Consider the following 15,053-nt stretch of genomic DNA (forward strand, 5'->3'; position numbering starts at 1 on the left):
CCCGAAATCTGAGAGTAGCCCAACCGTACTTCTGAATCACATGTTGTGTGAAACCTCAAAACGGTGACATCCCAAAAAGTACCACCCCTCTGTCCAAACTCTCCAGTTAGTAGAGCCCTCACCATCTGTAGACCTTGTACCTTATACATACTGTTGTAAATCAATGATCTGGTAAAAGGAAAGCAGCCAAAGCAGTGACCATACAAAGCAAGTTGACCAAACTTGCTTTGTTCTACCGTTGCTCAAGAGTCTTCACGTATTCCCAGTAGTGATGCTGTACTAGGCAGTATACCATAAGATGTACCCAGGTGGTAACCTTGAAGGAGGTGGACAGACTCCAACAGGGCCATCAGCCTTTGTTACCATCCTTGGTGATTTGTGGATTTGTGGGAAAGAGTGGAAGGAGTTGAAGAACAATTTTTGAGGATTCAGAGCTAGTTAAATATTCAAGACAGTGCTTTTGTGCACTTGCTATCTAAACGCGTTATCTTGATGGTAACTGTGGTTTTGTGAAATATGCAGCGCACTCTGCACGAGTTTGAGTTAAATTGAACTGGGATATAGCTGTTCACCATACAATCTGTCTCTCTGTGTACTGTAATATTGCCAATTTTTAGTTTAATTCATGCGTATCATCATGCACTTCATCATGCACTTCATCATGTATTTCTTCTATTGTTTCCATAATGAACAAGCCTTTGTGTGGCGTGCAATTGATTTGATGTATGTAGAGAGTTACAACTCACATAACTTAAAGTTATATTATACATAAGCATTATACATCTAACACACCAGCTGTTGCTTAGTGTAGACTATCGACCTTGTGGTGAGATCATTATTGGTATTGTTGAGTGATCCTGATTAGAATCGTACTAATAATAATAGCAATTTGGTCTCCATAATAACTGATATATGATAAGTAGAATATTGGGACAGTGTCACATCCGAACACCAGCCATAGCCTTCTGGTGTACCATAACACAGAGCAGGGAAACAACAGAGGGAAACCAGGGGAGAAAGGTAACTCCCTAACCTTTTTTGTTCGCTTAAGGCATCGCCAAATTACGTCTTTCTTTATCCTACATTTACAATTGTATTGACCAGCTAAAATCAATTGAGAGCATGCGATTTAACAAAATATAGGAACATTTTGGTTGTCGTGGCGACACTGATACATGGCCAGATCAGGTAATTTGGCGCATTGGCTTTGTTTACATTTCGAGTTTGTAAACAAAGAAAAACAACAACATCAACAACTCAGGGCCAATGTTTTGATTCTTTGATACTTCTACCACAGGGGAATAGCGATTTGGGAAGGAGAAGAAGCAGGAGCAAAAGCACAGAACTATGGATGAGCAATATCACGAAAAGGAGAACGTCAACCCGGAGAAGACTCCAGGTCGTAGGGATTCTTTGGCTAGAGGAATCTTGAAGTACAGAAATGAAACTGACAACAACCTCACCGTCCCCATCAGGGATCCCAAAGTTGGAAGATTGTCACTGGGAGCCAAGGAGAGCTATAAAAGAAGAGTATCCTTTGCGCCAGAAGTGACTCTACACAAGATTGATTTGATTCCACAGTCGCTGTATGAAGATGACCAACGTCCAAGAAGAAGAGAAACAATTGCCGTGGTGCCACACACTCCCAGACAAATGGCTCCTGTAGCCCTGTACAAGGAGAAGCAGGAAGGGACCGAACCAGATATCCTCTATGATAGTTCGGATATTGAAATGGAGGACGATAGCCATGTGTACTCCTCCCCAAGGAGGGCACTGGCTTTTAAGATTCATGAAGATGGTCAAGATGATGGACATGTGCAACAAGATGACGAGGACAGTACAATGGATTTGACTAAACCTTTGGGTAATATACAACAAATGGCGCAATACGAATTGCCACTGGAGCACAATACTGAAGAAGGTCAAGGTGATTCCAAGTACTCAGAGAAATCCAGACCGTTTGGAGCTATCACTTCACTGTTCTCAGACGAAGACGAAGACGAGGAAGATGATGGCGAAGAAGTTGAGATGGAACTTACCCAACCATTATCACAACAAGAGAAATCTGACTTAGAGGACCTTGGAAATAATTCAACAATTGAAATGCCAATGGATATTTCCGAGGCAGACGCTACAGCAGACGACGAATCTATGGTGGAGTCAACAATGATCAGTATTGGCACAGAGGATCCAATCACCAAGAAGAATACACTATTGAACAGGAAAATAAACACAACTCCAGAAGTTGAAGATCAAATTATGAATATGGATCAAACGAGAACGTTAGGGTCAATTACTCATCATCAAGACGATTACATGGAGTTGACAATGAACCAGACGAACATGTTGGACGGATCTATTCAGCAACAATCTGTTACTCCGGTAAATGTTATGAGAGCCACTGTTACACCTCTGAAGACTATTAGATCCCATACTTCTGTAACAGGCTCTCCTATATCATCAAAGAGAAAATATGTGGATGATGATAACGTTACAATGGATCTCAGAGCGAAGTTGAACTCTATCACGCCAAAGAAAAAACCTGCCATTAAAGATTCCCTACAAGGCCGCCAGAGCTCAATAGTTCCGTTTGAAACTGTTTCATCTGTTCTATCATCTCAGGTGAGCTCACAAGAGGAATTAAAATCCTCTTTTACACCCCTCCGATCCTCCACTCAAAGTTCTAGAAAGTCCTTAAGTTCTACTAAGATTGAATTCAGCTTGACACAAAAAGTCCCTTTGGCTCCATCTCATGAAAATGGAGAAAACTCTGAACCGGTCCCAGAAGAATACGAACCAGTCTCATTGGACCAATTTATTGGTGATCTCTCAATCGAATTCTTCGATGATTTGAACATAAATGAGGACTTTACAGCAGAGATTCAACCACTTTCGAATCCAAAGTCAGCAAATCTCTTAGACTTTATTATTGCAAAGAATGTTAAAGTTCCCTGGTTAGAACTATACAGTTTCAGCTGTGATGAACTACAGAAGAATATGAATGAGTTGAAGTTGCTGTTCGACAACCTGAGTGATGAGTTTGCAGATGAGAATCCGAGAATTGTTCGTGAATACTATGAAACCTCAAGCCTGAAGCAGCAAAAAAAGTTGGGTGATCATCTAATACAAATGAAACAGTACTCTGATCACCAGGCTGAGATATCGTGGTATTCATGGAGAGAAAAATTGTTAGACGAGCTTCAACTGAGATTGGATAAAAACTTAGGAAGCTTGAAATCAGATTGTGATGTTTTGAACGACTTGCTTGTACAAGCTGATGAGCTCTGTGAATCTCTCAAAGAAGAAAACTTGATATTAGAGAGCAATATTGAATCGCTTGAGACGAAAAAGAGACTATATGAGTCCTCTGAAAGAGAGTCTTTGATTCAAACTCGTAAACGACTACTGAATGAGGTCAATGAATTGGAAAGCGCAAAAGCTGAAGAAAAAACTTTGCAACTGCAATTAGAGAAACTTGAAAGTGGACTATTTGATACATCATCTATGGAGGAAACTGTTAATCAGAAAAGAGATTTAGTAGCTCGATATACGGAGGACCCGTACTCAAGAGTTCTAAGATTGGCTTCAAATTTCCGCATTTTGGGGTCTGTGACGGGATTAAAGCTCAAATCATTACAGGGATCAACTCTAAAGATGGTTACAAACTCAAAGATGGAACTTTCATACAATTTTTCTACAGATGAAAAAGAACTCGAATTGCCAGAAACTGCTTCCGATATTACGCGGGTATATTTGACCAAGTTTGACGATAAGAACAAATCATTGGAATTCTCACAATATCTGAAACAGTCTGCTGCTCTATACAATAGAATCATCCAGCTAGAAGAAGATCTGTACCAAATGGGATTATTTTGGCCTACCTCAATGAGAAGATCTGATAATGGGATTCAGGTTTTTCTTTCAATTTTCAACAAAAGACTCAGATATAAATATAAAATGACATTGAACTTCACAAATGAGGATATCATGACATCTTCCTCACCCTCGACGACGTCTGTTGACGTCATTTACGGTCAAGTTGACTCAAACATGATCTTTGATGAGTTCAAATCAATCTTTCCAGACAATTACTTCTTACACGGGATCAAAGATCACACTATAACCACTACGTGTTCGATATAAGTAAACATATTTTGTTACTCATTTTCTTTGTATTAGTAATAATATTGACAAAACAGTATAACACACGGTGATTAACACCAATCAGTAAAAGCAGAATGTTAAGTTGATTAAACAAGTTGTAGGGATTGTTTGCAACATTTAAATCAAGAAGGCAACAATGGCAGCGATACCAGCAACATTTGCAACGGCCAGTTGGACACCAGCACCGGTGAATGGTGGAACGACAGGTGTTGTGATGTTAGTCTCACATGGTTGACCTTCTGAGCACACCTGAACAACTTCTGGCGTGCTTGGGCCAGACGGAGTACTTGGAGCACCAGGGACTGCTGGCTGCACTGGAACAGATGGAACAGATGGAGCAGATGGAGCAGATGGAGCAGATGGAGCAGATGGAGCAGATGGAGCAGATGGAGCAGATGGAGCAGATGGAGCAGATGGAGCAGATGGACCAGTACATGGATAGCCTGGTACACAGGATGTAATAACCGAGATAACTGTAGTGTTGGCCGGGATAACTGGAACAACTGGGGCAGAAGAATGTGGTGGTTTGACCTGAGTAGTAGATGGTCCGTGTGGAATGGTTGTCTCATCGTGTGTAGACAGCTCAGTGGATGGTTCACCAAGAGAAGTAGATGTGAATAGCAATGTCGAAGTCAGAGTAGTGGTAACTTCCTCTGAAGAAGTCGATTCAACTTCACAAGGAGTAGTCTCTTCAAGTGTGGTGGTTTCCTCCTGTGTGGTGGTTTCCTCTTGTGTGGTGGTTTCCTCCTGTGTGGTGGTTTCCTCCCGTGTGGTGGTCTCTTCGCACGGAGTAGTCTCCTTTGCACTGCTTATTGTAGTGGTTTCTTTCTCCGTGCTGGTTAATGTGATGGTCTCTTCCCCTGCACTTGTAGATGTGATAGTCTCCTCACAAGGGGTGGTTTCCTCTTCAGTGGTGGTCTCTTCACATGGAGTGGTTTCCTCTTCAGTAGTAATTTCCTCTTCAGTGGTGGTCTCTTCACATGGAGTGGTCTCTTCAGTAGTAGTCTCTTCACATGGAGTGGTCTCTTCAGTAGTAATTTCCTCTTCAGTAGTAGTCTCTTCACATGGAGTGGTCTCTTCACTGGTTAGCGTTGGCTCTAGGGTTGTGGATGTTTTCACCTTCTTAGTATGAGATGGCTTCTCATGGTGTTTAGAAGTAACAATCCCTTCAGACGTTGAAGTGAAAGTCAAAGTCAAAGTAGACGTTGGCTCAACATGTTTTGATTTCTTTGGTTTGCGGAATTCAGCGTTGAAAGCAGAAACTGCAGCAGCTGCAACAAGAATTTGGGCGAACTTCATGGTTATCACTTCCTGGAGACTGTGCAAACTGTTTAACGAGTGTAATACTAGTTTCTTGCTGATGAGAAAAAAAAGAGGAGTGTGACAAGTTTTTCAGTATTCGCAAGGTTGGTCTTTATACTCGAGACAACAGCTATTCACCTGCATTGTAATACAACCAGTTCGAAAGCAAACAGACTTCTTTCGAATTTCTGAATAAGTGCCTCATGGTCTCCGTCTGTGTGCAATCAAACCTTGTATCTGTTTGTAGTACACGCAAGTCTCCGACATGTTCAATTGAGTTTGACAGTCATGTGGTCTATGCAGCCCTTAACGATGCAACCAACAGCGCACGTATTGTTGGTTAAAATGGAAATTCCAGACCAACGGAAACACGCCAAACAAACAAAAGTGGCTGCATGGAATGATCCTTGCTATCAAATGACGAGACGGGCGTATAAATATCCAATTGCTATGGAATTAGCTCATAGAGTGTTGCTTACAGCAGAAACACACCACGAGAAATGTGTCATGTAACATCCGTACACCACACGTATATTCTCTAGAGTGTATACTGAGCTTTATATCAATCATCAAAAATTAATGAGCCATGTCTATAGGGAGAGAAAGAGCCTGGAAGTACGAGTTCATGGGTGTCTCCATCTCTTCCGGAGCCCAGGTGACTGCACTATCGCCACCGTGAAGTCGACAGTTAGTCAAGACGGGCTTTCAAGTTGAGAGCTGTTCCACACCAGTGGCCTGTACTTTATCCTCCACGGCTTTGGCAACGGGCTCGAATACTTTCTTCATTGAAGTCGATCCGTACATCTGAACAATCTTCTGAGACTCTACTGTCTCGACAAAAGCTGGGTCTATGGGCAATTGGCCCAGCAGAGTTAATCCCAATTCCTTACACAGCTTTTCACCACCACCAGAGTTGAAGACATCAGTACATTCATCACAATGGGGACATTTGAAACCGCTCATGTTCTCAACAACCCCTATGATCTTGAAATTGACCTTGTGGCAAAAGTTTATCTCCTTCTTCACGTCGTTTATAGCAACCATCTGAGGAGTTGTCACTATGACTGCACCGTCAACCGTCTTAATCTCCTCTGCCAGTGCAATGTGTTCGTCACCGGTGCCAGGTGGTGTGTCAATGATCAAATAGTCCAAATCTCCCCAGTATGTATCTCTCAAGAACTGCTGAACCATTCCAGTCTTCTTTGCACCACGCCACACCACAGAGTTCCCTCTATCAGAGAGCAGGAATCCAATGCTCATCACTTGTAGCTGCGGAGACACACGGACAGGCAGCCAACCAGAGTGAGACTGCAACACTTTGTAGTTCTCCACGCCAAACATTCTCGGTAATGATGGCCCAGTTATGTCCAGGTCGAGTACACCAACCTGCGCATTTGTAGAGGCGAGCTGAAGAGCAAGCTGTAGAGTCACTGATGATTTACCCACGCCTCCTTTACCGGAGAGTACCACTATCGTCTTCATTTCCCGTCACAACGTCCCTGTTCTTATTTATGGGCTGGTTGTAATAAGCAGAGCAGATTTTCCATGTGAGGATTTCTAATCAAAATCAAAGTCATCGCCGTTGCTGCTGGCCAATCAGCGTCGAGGAAGCGTATCTGCTCAGATAACAAGGACTCATCAACGATGGGTAAAACAAAGCCTAAGACCCAGTCCTTGAAGAGGCTTCCGAGCTCTTTGTTTTATACAGAGGGTGATTTCTCCTCCGTGAGGGAGTTGCACCCTCAGGTTATCGTCATTGATAATTTTTACTCCAAGAGGTACGCTAAGGAACTGGTGACGGCTTTCAACAGCTTACCACTGGAGACGACGCCCTTGAAGAAGTCCAAGAACTATGCTGCTAGGGTTAACGACAGATTGAGCGTGGAGGACAGAGACGCCTCGACAAACCTCTGGAACCACCTGAAGAGAACTCTTCAGCTGCACAGGCTAGACCAGTTTGACGGTGCAAAGTGTCTGAGTTCCAACATTAGGGTGTATCGTTATACAAAGGGACAGTATTTTGACAAACACGTGGACGAGAGCCAGTGGACGGATGGTGGGCGTACTCACTGGACCGTGTTGATCTATCTAACCGGCCCTAACGAGGGACTACGAGGTGGTGAGACTGTTTTCTACGATGAGGATGAAGTACTGAGTGTTGAGCCTAGGACCGGTTCCGTATGCCTCCATAGACACGGTGGTGGAGACTGCTTAGAACACGAGGCAATGGAGGTTCTGGAAGGCGAGAAGTGGGTACTGAGAAGTGATATAGTGTTTTGAATTGTATATGTAACTGCTTAATCTGTATACCTCTCTCTTTCCAATTAATGGCTTGTAAATTAGTCTAGTCCTATATCACATTAGGCATGGTAACAAGCCTAGTCTTGTCCAGTCTAGTCTTGTCCAGTCCAGTCTTATCCAGTCCCGCGAGTCTCGCCCCCCACAAAGAAGTTCTTCCGGCCCCCCTCAAAACAGTAGCTCTCGGGACTGGGGAAAAGCCTCAGGACATAATTTTGTATACAACGTCAGAATTCAGTTCAACACTTCAAATAAAAACAGCTAAAAACACACATACAATTGGAACAGAAACGCTCTGAAGATGCTCATCAGAACACCAAGGGTCACACAGCTTGATGCGCACTTGCTCGATGATGAGCTCCTTACACATCTCTCGAGCCAAATCTCTGATTACAGGGAAGAAGTTACACTTCTTCTCAAGCTCTTACTGTACAAGCTGACCATTGGCAATAAAGACCAGTCCTATGGAATGTTCCTGATGAACTTGAAATACAAGAACCTCCATTCGTGGAAGAAACACATTTACGTTCTGTCCCTCGTCATGGGCAATTATGTTGGCACGAAGCTGAGCTCAATAATGTACGACGAGGATACTTGGAGGTCGAAGTGGTATAGAACCTTGGAAAGGGGATACCAACTGCTAGATGCTGGGAACTTCCTCGTCTTTTTGGTGAAGGGCGTGTATCCCAACTTGCTTATGAGACTGCTGGATATCAAAATGTCGTATAACTCCTTGGAACTGGCCAAACAGAAAGGTGACGTTTCGTATGAGTTTCAGAATAGACAACTCATCTGGAACACGTTTTTGGAGTTCATTCTGTTCATATTGCCTATACTGAAGAACTCTCAAATAAGTGCCATATTTACAAAGCTACTGGCAAAGCCTTCGACTGGAAAGCTGGACTCAATCGAGTTCAAACATCTGAAAGAGCGTGAATGTGCTATCTGTTTTGAAACATCGGGCAAAAAACAGAGAATAGTCAACCCAGTGGAGACAAACTGTGGTTGTAAATACTGCTATGTCTGCCTAGTGACGAAGCTAGACGGTGCTAATAACTCCAAGGAGAAATGGCAGTGTTTGAAATGCGGGTCGCCTGTGGAGTATGCCTCTCCATACGTTGATGTTGACGAAGCTGCTATCAAATGTGTGCTGGACACCAACGATGATGGCAGCGATGATGAAGATGCCGGGGAGTCCTATAACCATTTAGACGAGGAAATAGAAGATGAACACGACGAGGAGGATGTGGAGGAGGAATATAGTGCTTATTCAGATTCGGACATGGGCGATGAGGAACTGGAAGAAGAAATGGATGAGCTGGAGGATGAGTTTGAGCTCTGATCACTCCACTCTAGTCTATTGATCTATTATTAACACTAACAAAATCACAATATAGCTGATCCAATTGATAACGTATTGCTTTTTCTCTCTTGTTTTTCCTCTCTTTGGTCTATACATTTCTATCACGCAGGCTACAACTGTAGAATATTGACAGTTCTTTTACCGTTAAACCAGCCACAACAGGCAACTGCTGTACACGTGGACATAGTTTGACCAACACTTCTGCTGTTGTGAGTTACTCCATCAAGATGGCTTGCTAAAATATTTCTTGGATCGGCATTAATCCTCCAGATGAGGCTGGTGGTGTTAACGTGCTTTATTCCTCTTTGGGATCATCATCAATTCAATTTGAGCAGATGGTAGATACAATTGATGATAAACGGTGATTCAAATGGGGGTCTATTTAAGGAGAGTCGAATGCTCCCTATTGAAGTCTTTCTTTTAAAGGTGTTGTAATGAATCATCACCATAAGGAACACCTATATCGAGAAATGAAATCTGGTATTTATCTCTCATTCCTCTTGAGCTGTGCCATTGCACAGTCTTCGTCGACTTCTTCTTTAACGACCATTGGACAGTTTGGCTACTTTGGAAACACTTCCACCAATGTGACTACTCCAAGCTTCGCATCTTTTGTCACAGATATCCTGACCGTCCCATCTGAGACAACCATTGCTTCTTTGTCTAGCAATACGGTATCAATCTCGAATAATACGGCCTCCTTGGAACCTTTGCAAGCTTTGGAATCTTCTGAAACTGCTATTCAACAGGTTGTTTACAATGTCACAAATAGTGAGCAATTCGAAAGCTCCTCCGTTGTTACATTAGCAAACATGGGTGCTCTTTCTACTGCGACTTTGGAAACTCAGTTGACGCAAATAAACTCTACAATTGATCCAACAATACTACAACAATCCAATATACGTGGAAACACATCCACTCAGTCATCTTATGCAGTCACAACTGAGACAGGAAACACAATTGCTAATGACAGTATGAGTTCTGCCACTAACTCTACCGTTGCATCACATAATGGATTTGATATTGATACTGGTTCATCAGCTAACTTAACAGATGAAGCATCAATTCCATACGTCAATAGCACAACTAGCTCCCAGACATGGATAGATAATGGTGTCGATGAATCTGAGTCTTTCTCACCAACAACATTAGCACCTGCTTGGAACTCCAGCTCAAGTGAAAGTTCGACATTGACAATACTAGGCAACTTCGCTACTTCTGCTACTTCTTCGAATACTGTGCAAATCCCAGTTTCCAGCTCTTATACATCTGCTGATCAGCAAGCTCTAGAGTTCAACTTTTCGAATCTTACAGAAAGTGTTGCTTCAAGCAACAGTACTGTTTCACCGTCATTAGTGGCCCTCACTCCTACACAAGCAGACATAGAAACAACTGTTATAAGCATTTCATCTTGTAACGATGAAGCTTGTTACACAGATGTAATTACTACTGGCGTTACAGTGGTCACCATGACGTTGAACGGTGTTGTCACTAGTTATACCACATACTGTCCATTGACTGATATAACAACCTCAGGATACAGCACTATTCTCCCAGGACAGACTTTCAGCACAACTTCTAACGATAACACTTTTACTGGGACCCCAGAACTTGGCTTTGCAACATCAACTAGTCCAGTGGATGAAGCCACGACTTTCTCTTCAGAAGATGTCACCGGTACAACTATATCAACACCTGATATTGGGATTACTTTATCGACAGAGAACGATCCTGTTATGGTCACTGCCACTTCCACTGATGAGGTCCTTACTGATATGACGACTGCTACTTCTACCAGTGTTTATATTGGAAGTACATCAATTGAATCTGTTGACACACTTACCAACACTCCAGATGCAAATATCAGAGTTTCCAGTGCAACAACATCAACTGGAACAAATGATGGTACTATTACTACAAGAGGCACCACAACGCTTGCACCAGGAGGAACTACAGCTTCGACTGAAGAATCTGTTATCACTAGAGCCACAACAGGCTCTTCTGATATTACGTATGTGGGAATAACATCAAGTACAATGGAACCTGAGGAGCCTGAGCAACTCGAAACAACAGAGACAACCTTCACTACGAAAAGCCTTGTTACAACCACATCATATGTAACATTCGTTACAACCTATGTTATATCAGAGAGTGTTGGAACATCAGCAAGTTCGTGGACAACGACATCAACATACACTTCACTTGTGCCATTAAATTTGCGCACCTTCCAGACAACTCAGACAACTCAGACAACTCAGACAACTCAGACAACAGAGGAAGGTCAAACATCTCAGACAACAGACGTGGGGGACATTCCAGAAAGTTCCAGCATGGAAACATCCATTCAATCTGGAACCACTACACTGGCTCCTGTAAATTCCACTAGTTCTTATTCTGTGATAACGCAGGCTGATGGAGCTGCAAGAGTATTAAGCACCTCTATCTTCGGTGGATTGTTTTTGGCATTGATGGCCCCTAGAGATGGCTAACTGATTGAACCATTCCCCATTCGCCTATTACTTGAAAAAGGACTCATTCGAAGTACTTTCTGAATGTGCTTACTGTTGATATTTCTCCATTTCATTTCACACTTTTTTTGTATAAAATATTTTACTATTTAATCTTATCTGACTTTTGCTAGCCTCATGTTTTAGACCAGTTAAGTGTAAGTATCCAAAATGGACTTCTCTGTCTTAACTGTAAGGATCCACGGACCCTTTGAAGCACTTATGTGCTTCCAGGAAACCATCACCATTCCTCATCACTTGTAATCACATTCTTCCAGAGCAAATAACACATAGGACATAGTAAAAAACCAAAGCCACATGCGAAAAGGTTTCTCATCATCGACAGCTTGCTTCAATAGCCAATACACAGCACAAGTGAACCTTCAAAGGTTGGTCGAGCAGGTATCATCCCGTGTCTTCACGTGAGACCTGTCATTCCTGCACCACACGCATCTTCCACATCTTTTCCCTGCATCTCCAGAATGGATTGTGTGCTCTTCAGGGCCAAGCTTACAGTTTCTTACAATAATAACATCACAATGTGTTACACAATGAACAACTAAACAGTTGTCGAAATTGTTCCCTTCTAATTCAAGTGCCAGCTAAACGTTAGTATAATATGAAATAATGACGATAAGATAATTCTTAATTAGGATAGCGTGAAAAGTACAGGATAAAAGGCTCTCCTCATAAGAAGTTAGAAAGGAAGCAAATGCAATGCTTCAAAGAGTTCCTTTGAAGCCACTGTAGAAACACATGCATCTTGACAGCTCATGATTCAAATTGTTTCCATAAAACATAAAAGAAGTGTAAGAACAGTTAAGTGCTGCTGTGGTAATCATTCGATTAATCTTACAATAAATCCGAAACCCTTATTCAGAGGTCCAACATCACCATTGCGGTAGTCAGTTGCAGCAAGTGTGAGTTGTGATGTAGATGTTCCACCTGAAAAGGAGGGAGAGCATGACACGTTTCGATACACCCTAGGTGCAGTCGATGCATCCGGGTTTGAACTATCTCAGCACCCAATACCGGAAAGGGGACTACTAGTTTCAACCACACCAGTACTGTCTTGGAAGTGTACAGTTGTCATTTCGGGTGATTTACTCTCCTGACACACGAAGTAGTCCAGATTAAGGCGTTGAAATGTCTCGCCTTGGTGACAGAAATGAGCGAATCAGCAGATAACGGATGTCAAATCCAGTAACCCATGTACTTATTAGCGCCAATGTTTGTTTACTTTTACTGGGGAGGTCAATTTCTTCCAAGAAACTTTACACCCCCTTATTCGAATTCGAAGAGGTTGAGAAGGTCAGATGGAGCTGGTACTGGATTGGAAACACCATCACATTGAGGTCAGAGTCAGCAGTTGAAGCATCAGTATCTCAGCCCAGATATGGCCTTCAAAACGGGATGTGTTGATGCGTGAATACATAACCTGTTCGGAAAAGCACAACATTGTGCGTATTTTATATCAAGAATGTTCAGCTCACACCTTGAAAGCCGCCTGGACAAGTCTTGGAAGTAGCTTACAGTTTTGTCCTTCAAACATGAGTCAAGAATTGAAAGCTCTACAGTACCTTGAGGGAGCAAGTTGTGCTTTGGAACAAAGGCATCGTGTTCGAAAGAGGGTGGGCATACACAGGCCACACGGGCACCATACCCACTAGGCACAAGAAAAGTATAAAAGGACACGTCTTCACCACCCTTGGTCTGTTGTTTTGCTCACATATGAATTACCTTTAGTCAAAATCAAGAGTAATGAGGACATCCACTATCTTTACTGGCTTACTAGCGCTTTTCACTGCTGTGTCTGGCTCAGCAGTCCCAGATGCGAACGCTTTGGCAGTTCCAACTGCAGAAGCAGTTACATCAGAGGAGTCAACACAATCAGGTCCGCTGACTTTCACGACTCATACAGTTACTACAGATATGTCCTATTCTTACACCTATACTTCTGGTAGAGGGTCTAGTGACTGCTTCACGGATGTTGTGACGATCGATATTGAGGGGTTCACCGTAGTAACCACTGCTTGGTATGAGAAACTTGACACCTGGCCCATTACTTACAGACTTTTCTCTTTCCTCAATTTCACAGAAGATTACGATGATGTTACTAATATAGTTTACTACACTGAGGCCAAAGAGTCATACGGAAACTTTCCTGCCTTCTTATCACCAAGTAATTTCTATGTTAACTTGAAGCAAGGCGCATATGTCATTGGAACTACTAATATTGATGCCATCAACGCACACACTGGTGCCTTTGCTGTCACAAAGGGTAACCATACATACTTGTTTACTGTTTCTTGTCTTACTAATAGACTCACACTCACAAGAATTATCTTACCAGACAATGCTTATGATACATGTCATGTTGGTGCATATCCACACTCCTATGAACCCAGATGTGGACACCAAAACGTAACAAATACGTTTTATGAGTTCAGACCAAATAATCCTCGAGTATCTTCAGTGTCTACAGAGTCAACAGTTTTAGAAGAGTCTACGGAGTCATCTGAATCAACAGTTTTAGAAGAGACAACAGAATCATCTGAATCAACAGTTTTAGAGGAGTCTACAGTCTCAGAAGAGTCTACAGAATCATCTGAATCAACAGTTTTAGAAGAGTCTACAGTTTTAGAAGAGACAACAGAATCATCTGAATCAACAGTTTTAGAAGAATCTACGGTCTCAGAAGAGTCTACAGAATCATCTGAGTCAACAGCCTCAGAAGAGTCTACAGAATCATCTGAATCTGAATCTGTTTCAACTTTGGAATCTTCCGCCGAATCTTCTGAGATTTCCGTATCATCATCAAGCGAATCAAGCGAGGCGTCTTCTATTGAATCCACAACGCCTGTGCTTGAACCAACCAGTGGTCCAGCTCTTCTAGGACAATTCAGTGAAGATGATTCACTTGTTTGGTCACTCGAACTTCCGGGAAATGTTGGTCCATGGTCCTCTGTTATTCTGACAATGAGTCGTAACGGAACCGAGGATGATGGCTTTTTCTACTCGGACGCAGATGTAACTATCAATGATGATGTTACTGAAAGTGCCAGTATTGATATCACCGACTCAGCTGTCACCTATACCTTCACTGACAGTATTGTTGATAGTGATACTATCATATTCCAAGCAGTTGGTACTGTCACATCCGGTGATTCATGGACCACTTATGCTCGCTTAGTTGTCACTACAGTGGATGAGAAGAAGCTTAAGAAGAGAGAGGAGCTAGTTTGGGATTTCGAGCTCACTATCGATGCACCTGAAGATTATTCAATAATTTCCTCATCCTCCTCTTCTGAACCATTCACCAATACCACCACTCTGGCACCAATCACGGAATCCTTAGATGAATCATCCGTATCAGATATGACTGAAGAGTCTGTTACTGATGAGCAACTAAGTACAGC

General features: G+C 42.5%; 6 protein-coding genes across 6 annotated transcripts; 4 read left to right on the forward strand and 2 right to left on the reverse strand.

Moving 5' to 3' along the window:
- Window positions 1-1,270: 1,270 nt before the first annotated feature.
- Window positions 1,271-4,303, forward strand: SPC105 (kinetochore-microtubule binding complex subunit SPC105). Its single transcript, XM_020216051.1, has one exon. It carries the CDS (start codon window positions 1,348-1,350, stop codon window positions 4,141-4,143), a length of 2,796 nt encoding a protein of 931 aa, XP_020067696.1. The 5' UTR covers window positions 1,271-1,347; the 3' UTR covers window positions 4,144-4,303.
- On the reverse strand, window positions 4,261-5,463 carry CYBJADRAFT_170063 (uncharacterized protein; the record flags this gene model as incomplete). The annotated part of the gene is made up of 1 exon (XM_020216052.1): window positions 4,261-5,463. One exon carries the CDS (start codon window positions 5,461-5,463, stop codon window positions 4,282-4,284), a length of 1,182 nt encoding a protein of 393 aa, XP_020067697.1. The 3' UTR covers window positions 4,261-4,281.
- Window positions 5,464-5,890: 427 nt separating this feature from the next.
- Window positions 5,891-6,948, reverse strand: CFD1 (iron-sulfur cluster assembly protein CFD1; the record flags this gene model as incomplete). Its single annotated transcript, XM_020217261.1, has 1 exon — window positions 5,891-6,948. The coding sequence occupies one exon, from the start codon at window positions 6,946-6,948 to the stop codon at window positions 6,172-6,174; it is 777 nt and encodes a 258-aa protein (XP_020067698.1). The 3' UTR covers window positions 5,891-6,171.
- A 102-nt stretch (window positions 6,949-7,050) lies between these two features.
- CYBJADRAFT_170064 (uncharacterized protein) lies at window positions 7,051-7,773 on the forward strand. Its single transcript, XM_020216053.1, has one exon. It carries the CDS (start codon window positions 7,111-7,113, stop codon window positions 7,744-7,746), a length of 636 nt encoding a protein of 211 aa, XP_020067699.1. The 5' UTR covers window positions 7,051-7,110; the 3' UTR covers window positions 7,747-7,773.
- A 221-nt stretch (window positions 7,774-7,994) lies between these two features.
- On the forward strand, window positions 7,995-9,252 carry PEX2 (ubiquitin-protein ligase peroxin 2). The gene has a single exon (XM_020217861.1). The coding sequence runs from the start codon at window positions 8,066-8,068 to the stop codon at window positions 9,104-9,106; it is 1,041 nt and encodes a 346-aa protein (XP_020067700.1). The 5' UTR covers window positions 7,995-8,065; the 3' UTR covers window positions 9,107-9,252.
- A 3,974-nt stretch (window positions 9,253-13,226) lies between these two features.
- Window positions 13,227-15,053, forward strand: CYBJADRAFT_69089 (uncharacterized protein; the record flags this gene model as incomplete). The annotated part of the gene is made up of 1 exon (XM_020217862.1): window positions 13,227-15,053. A coding segment is annotated over exon 1 (1,658 nt), but the record flags the coding sequence as incomplete, so codon positions are not given.

The sequence above is a fragment of the Cyberlindnera jadinii genome (assembly GCF_001661405.1).
Source record: "Cyberlindnera jadinii NRRL Y-1542 unplaced genomic scaffold CYBJAscaffold_30, whole genome shotgun sequence".
Taxonomy (NCBI): Eukaryota; Fungi; Ascomycota; class Saccharomycetes; order Phaffomycetales; family Wickerhamomycetaceae; genus Williopsis; species Williopsis jadinii.

What these genes read in the sequence shown, in the direction of transcription:
- SPC105 (XM_020216051.1), top strand. Translation starts at nt 1,348, where the DNA reads ATGGATGAGCAATATCACGAAAAGGAGAACGTCAACCCGGAGAAGACT.
- PEX2 (XM_020217861.1), top strand. Translation starts at nt 8,066, where the DNA reads ATGCTCATCAGAACACCAAGGGTCACACAGCTTGATGCGCACTTGCTC.
- CYBJADRAFT_170064 (XM_020216053.1), top strand. Translation starts at nt 7,111, where the DNA reads ATGGGTAAAACAAAGCCTAAGACCCAGTCCTTGAAGAGGCTTCCGAGC.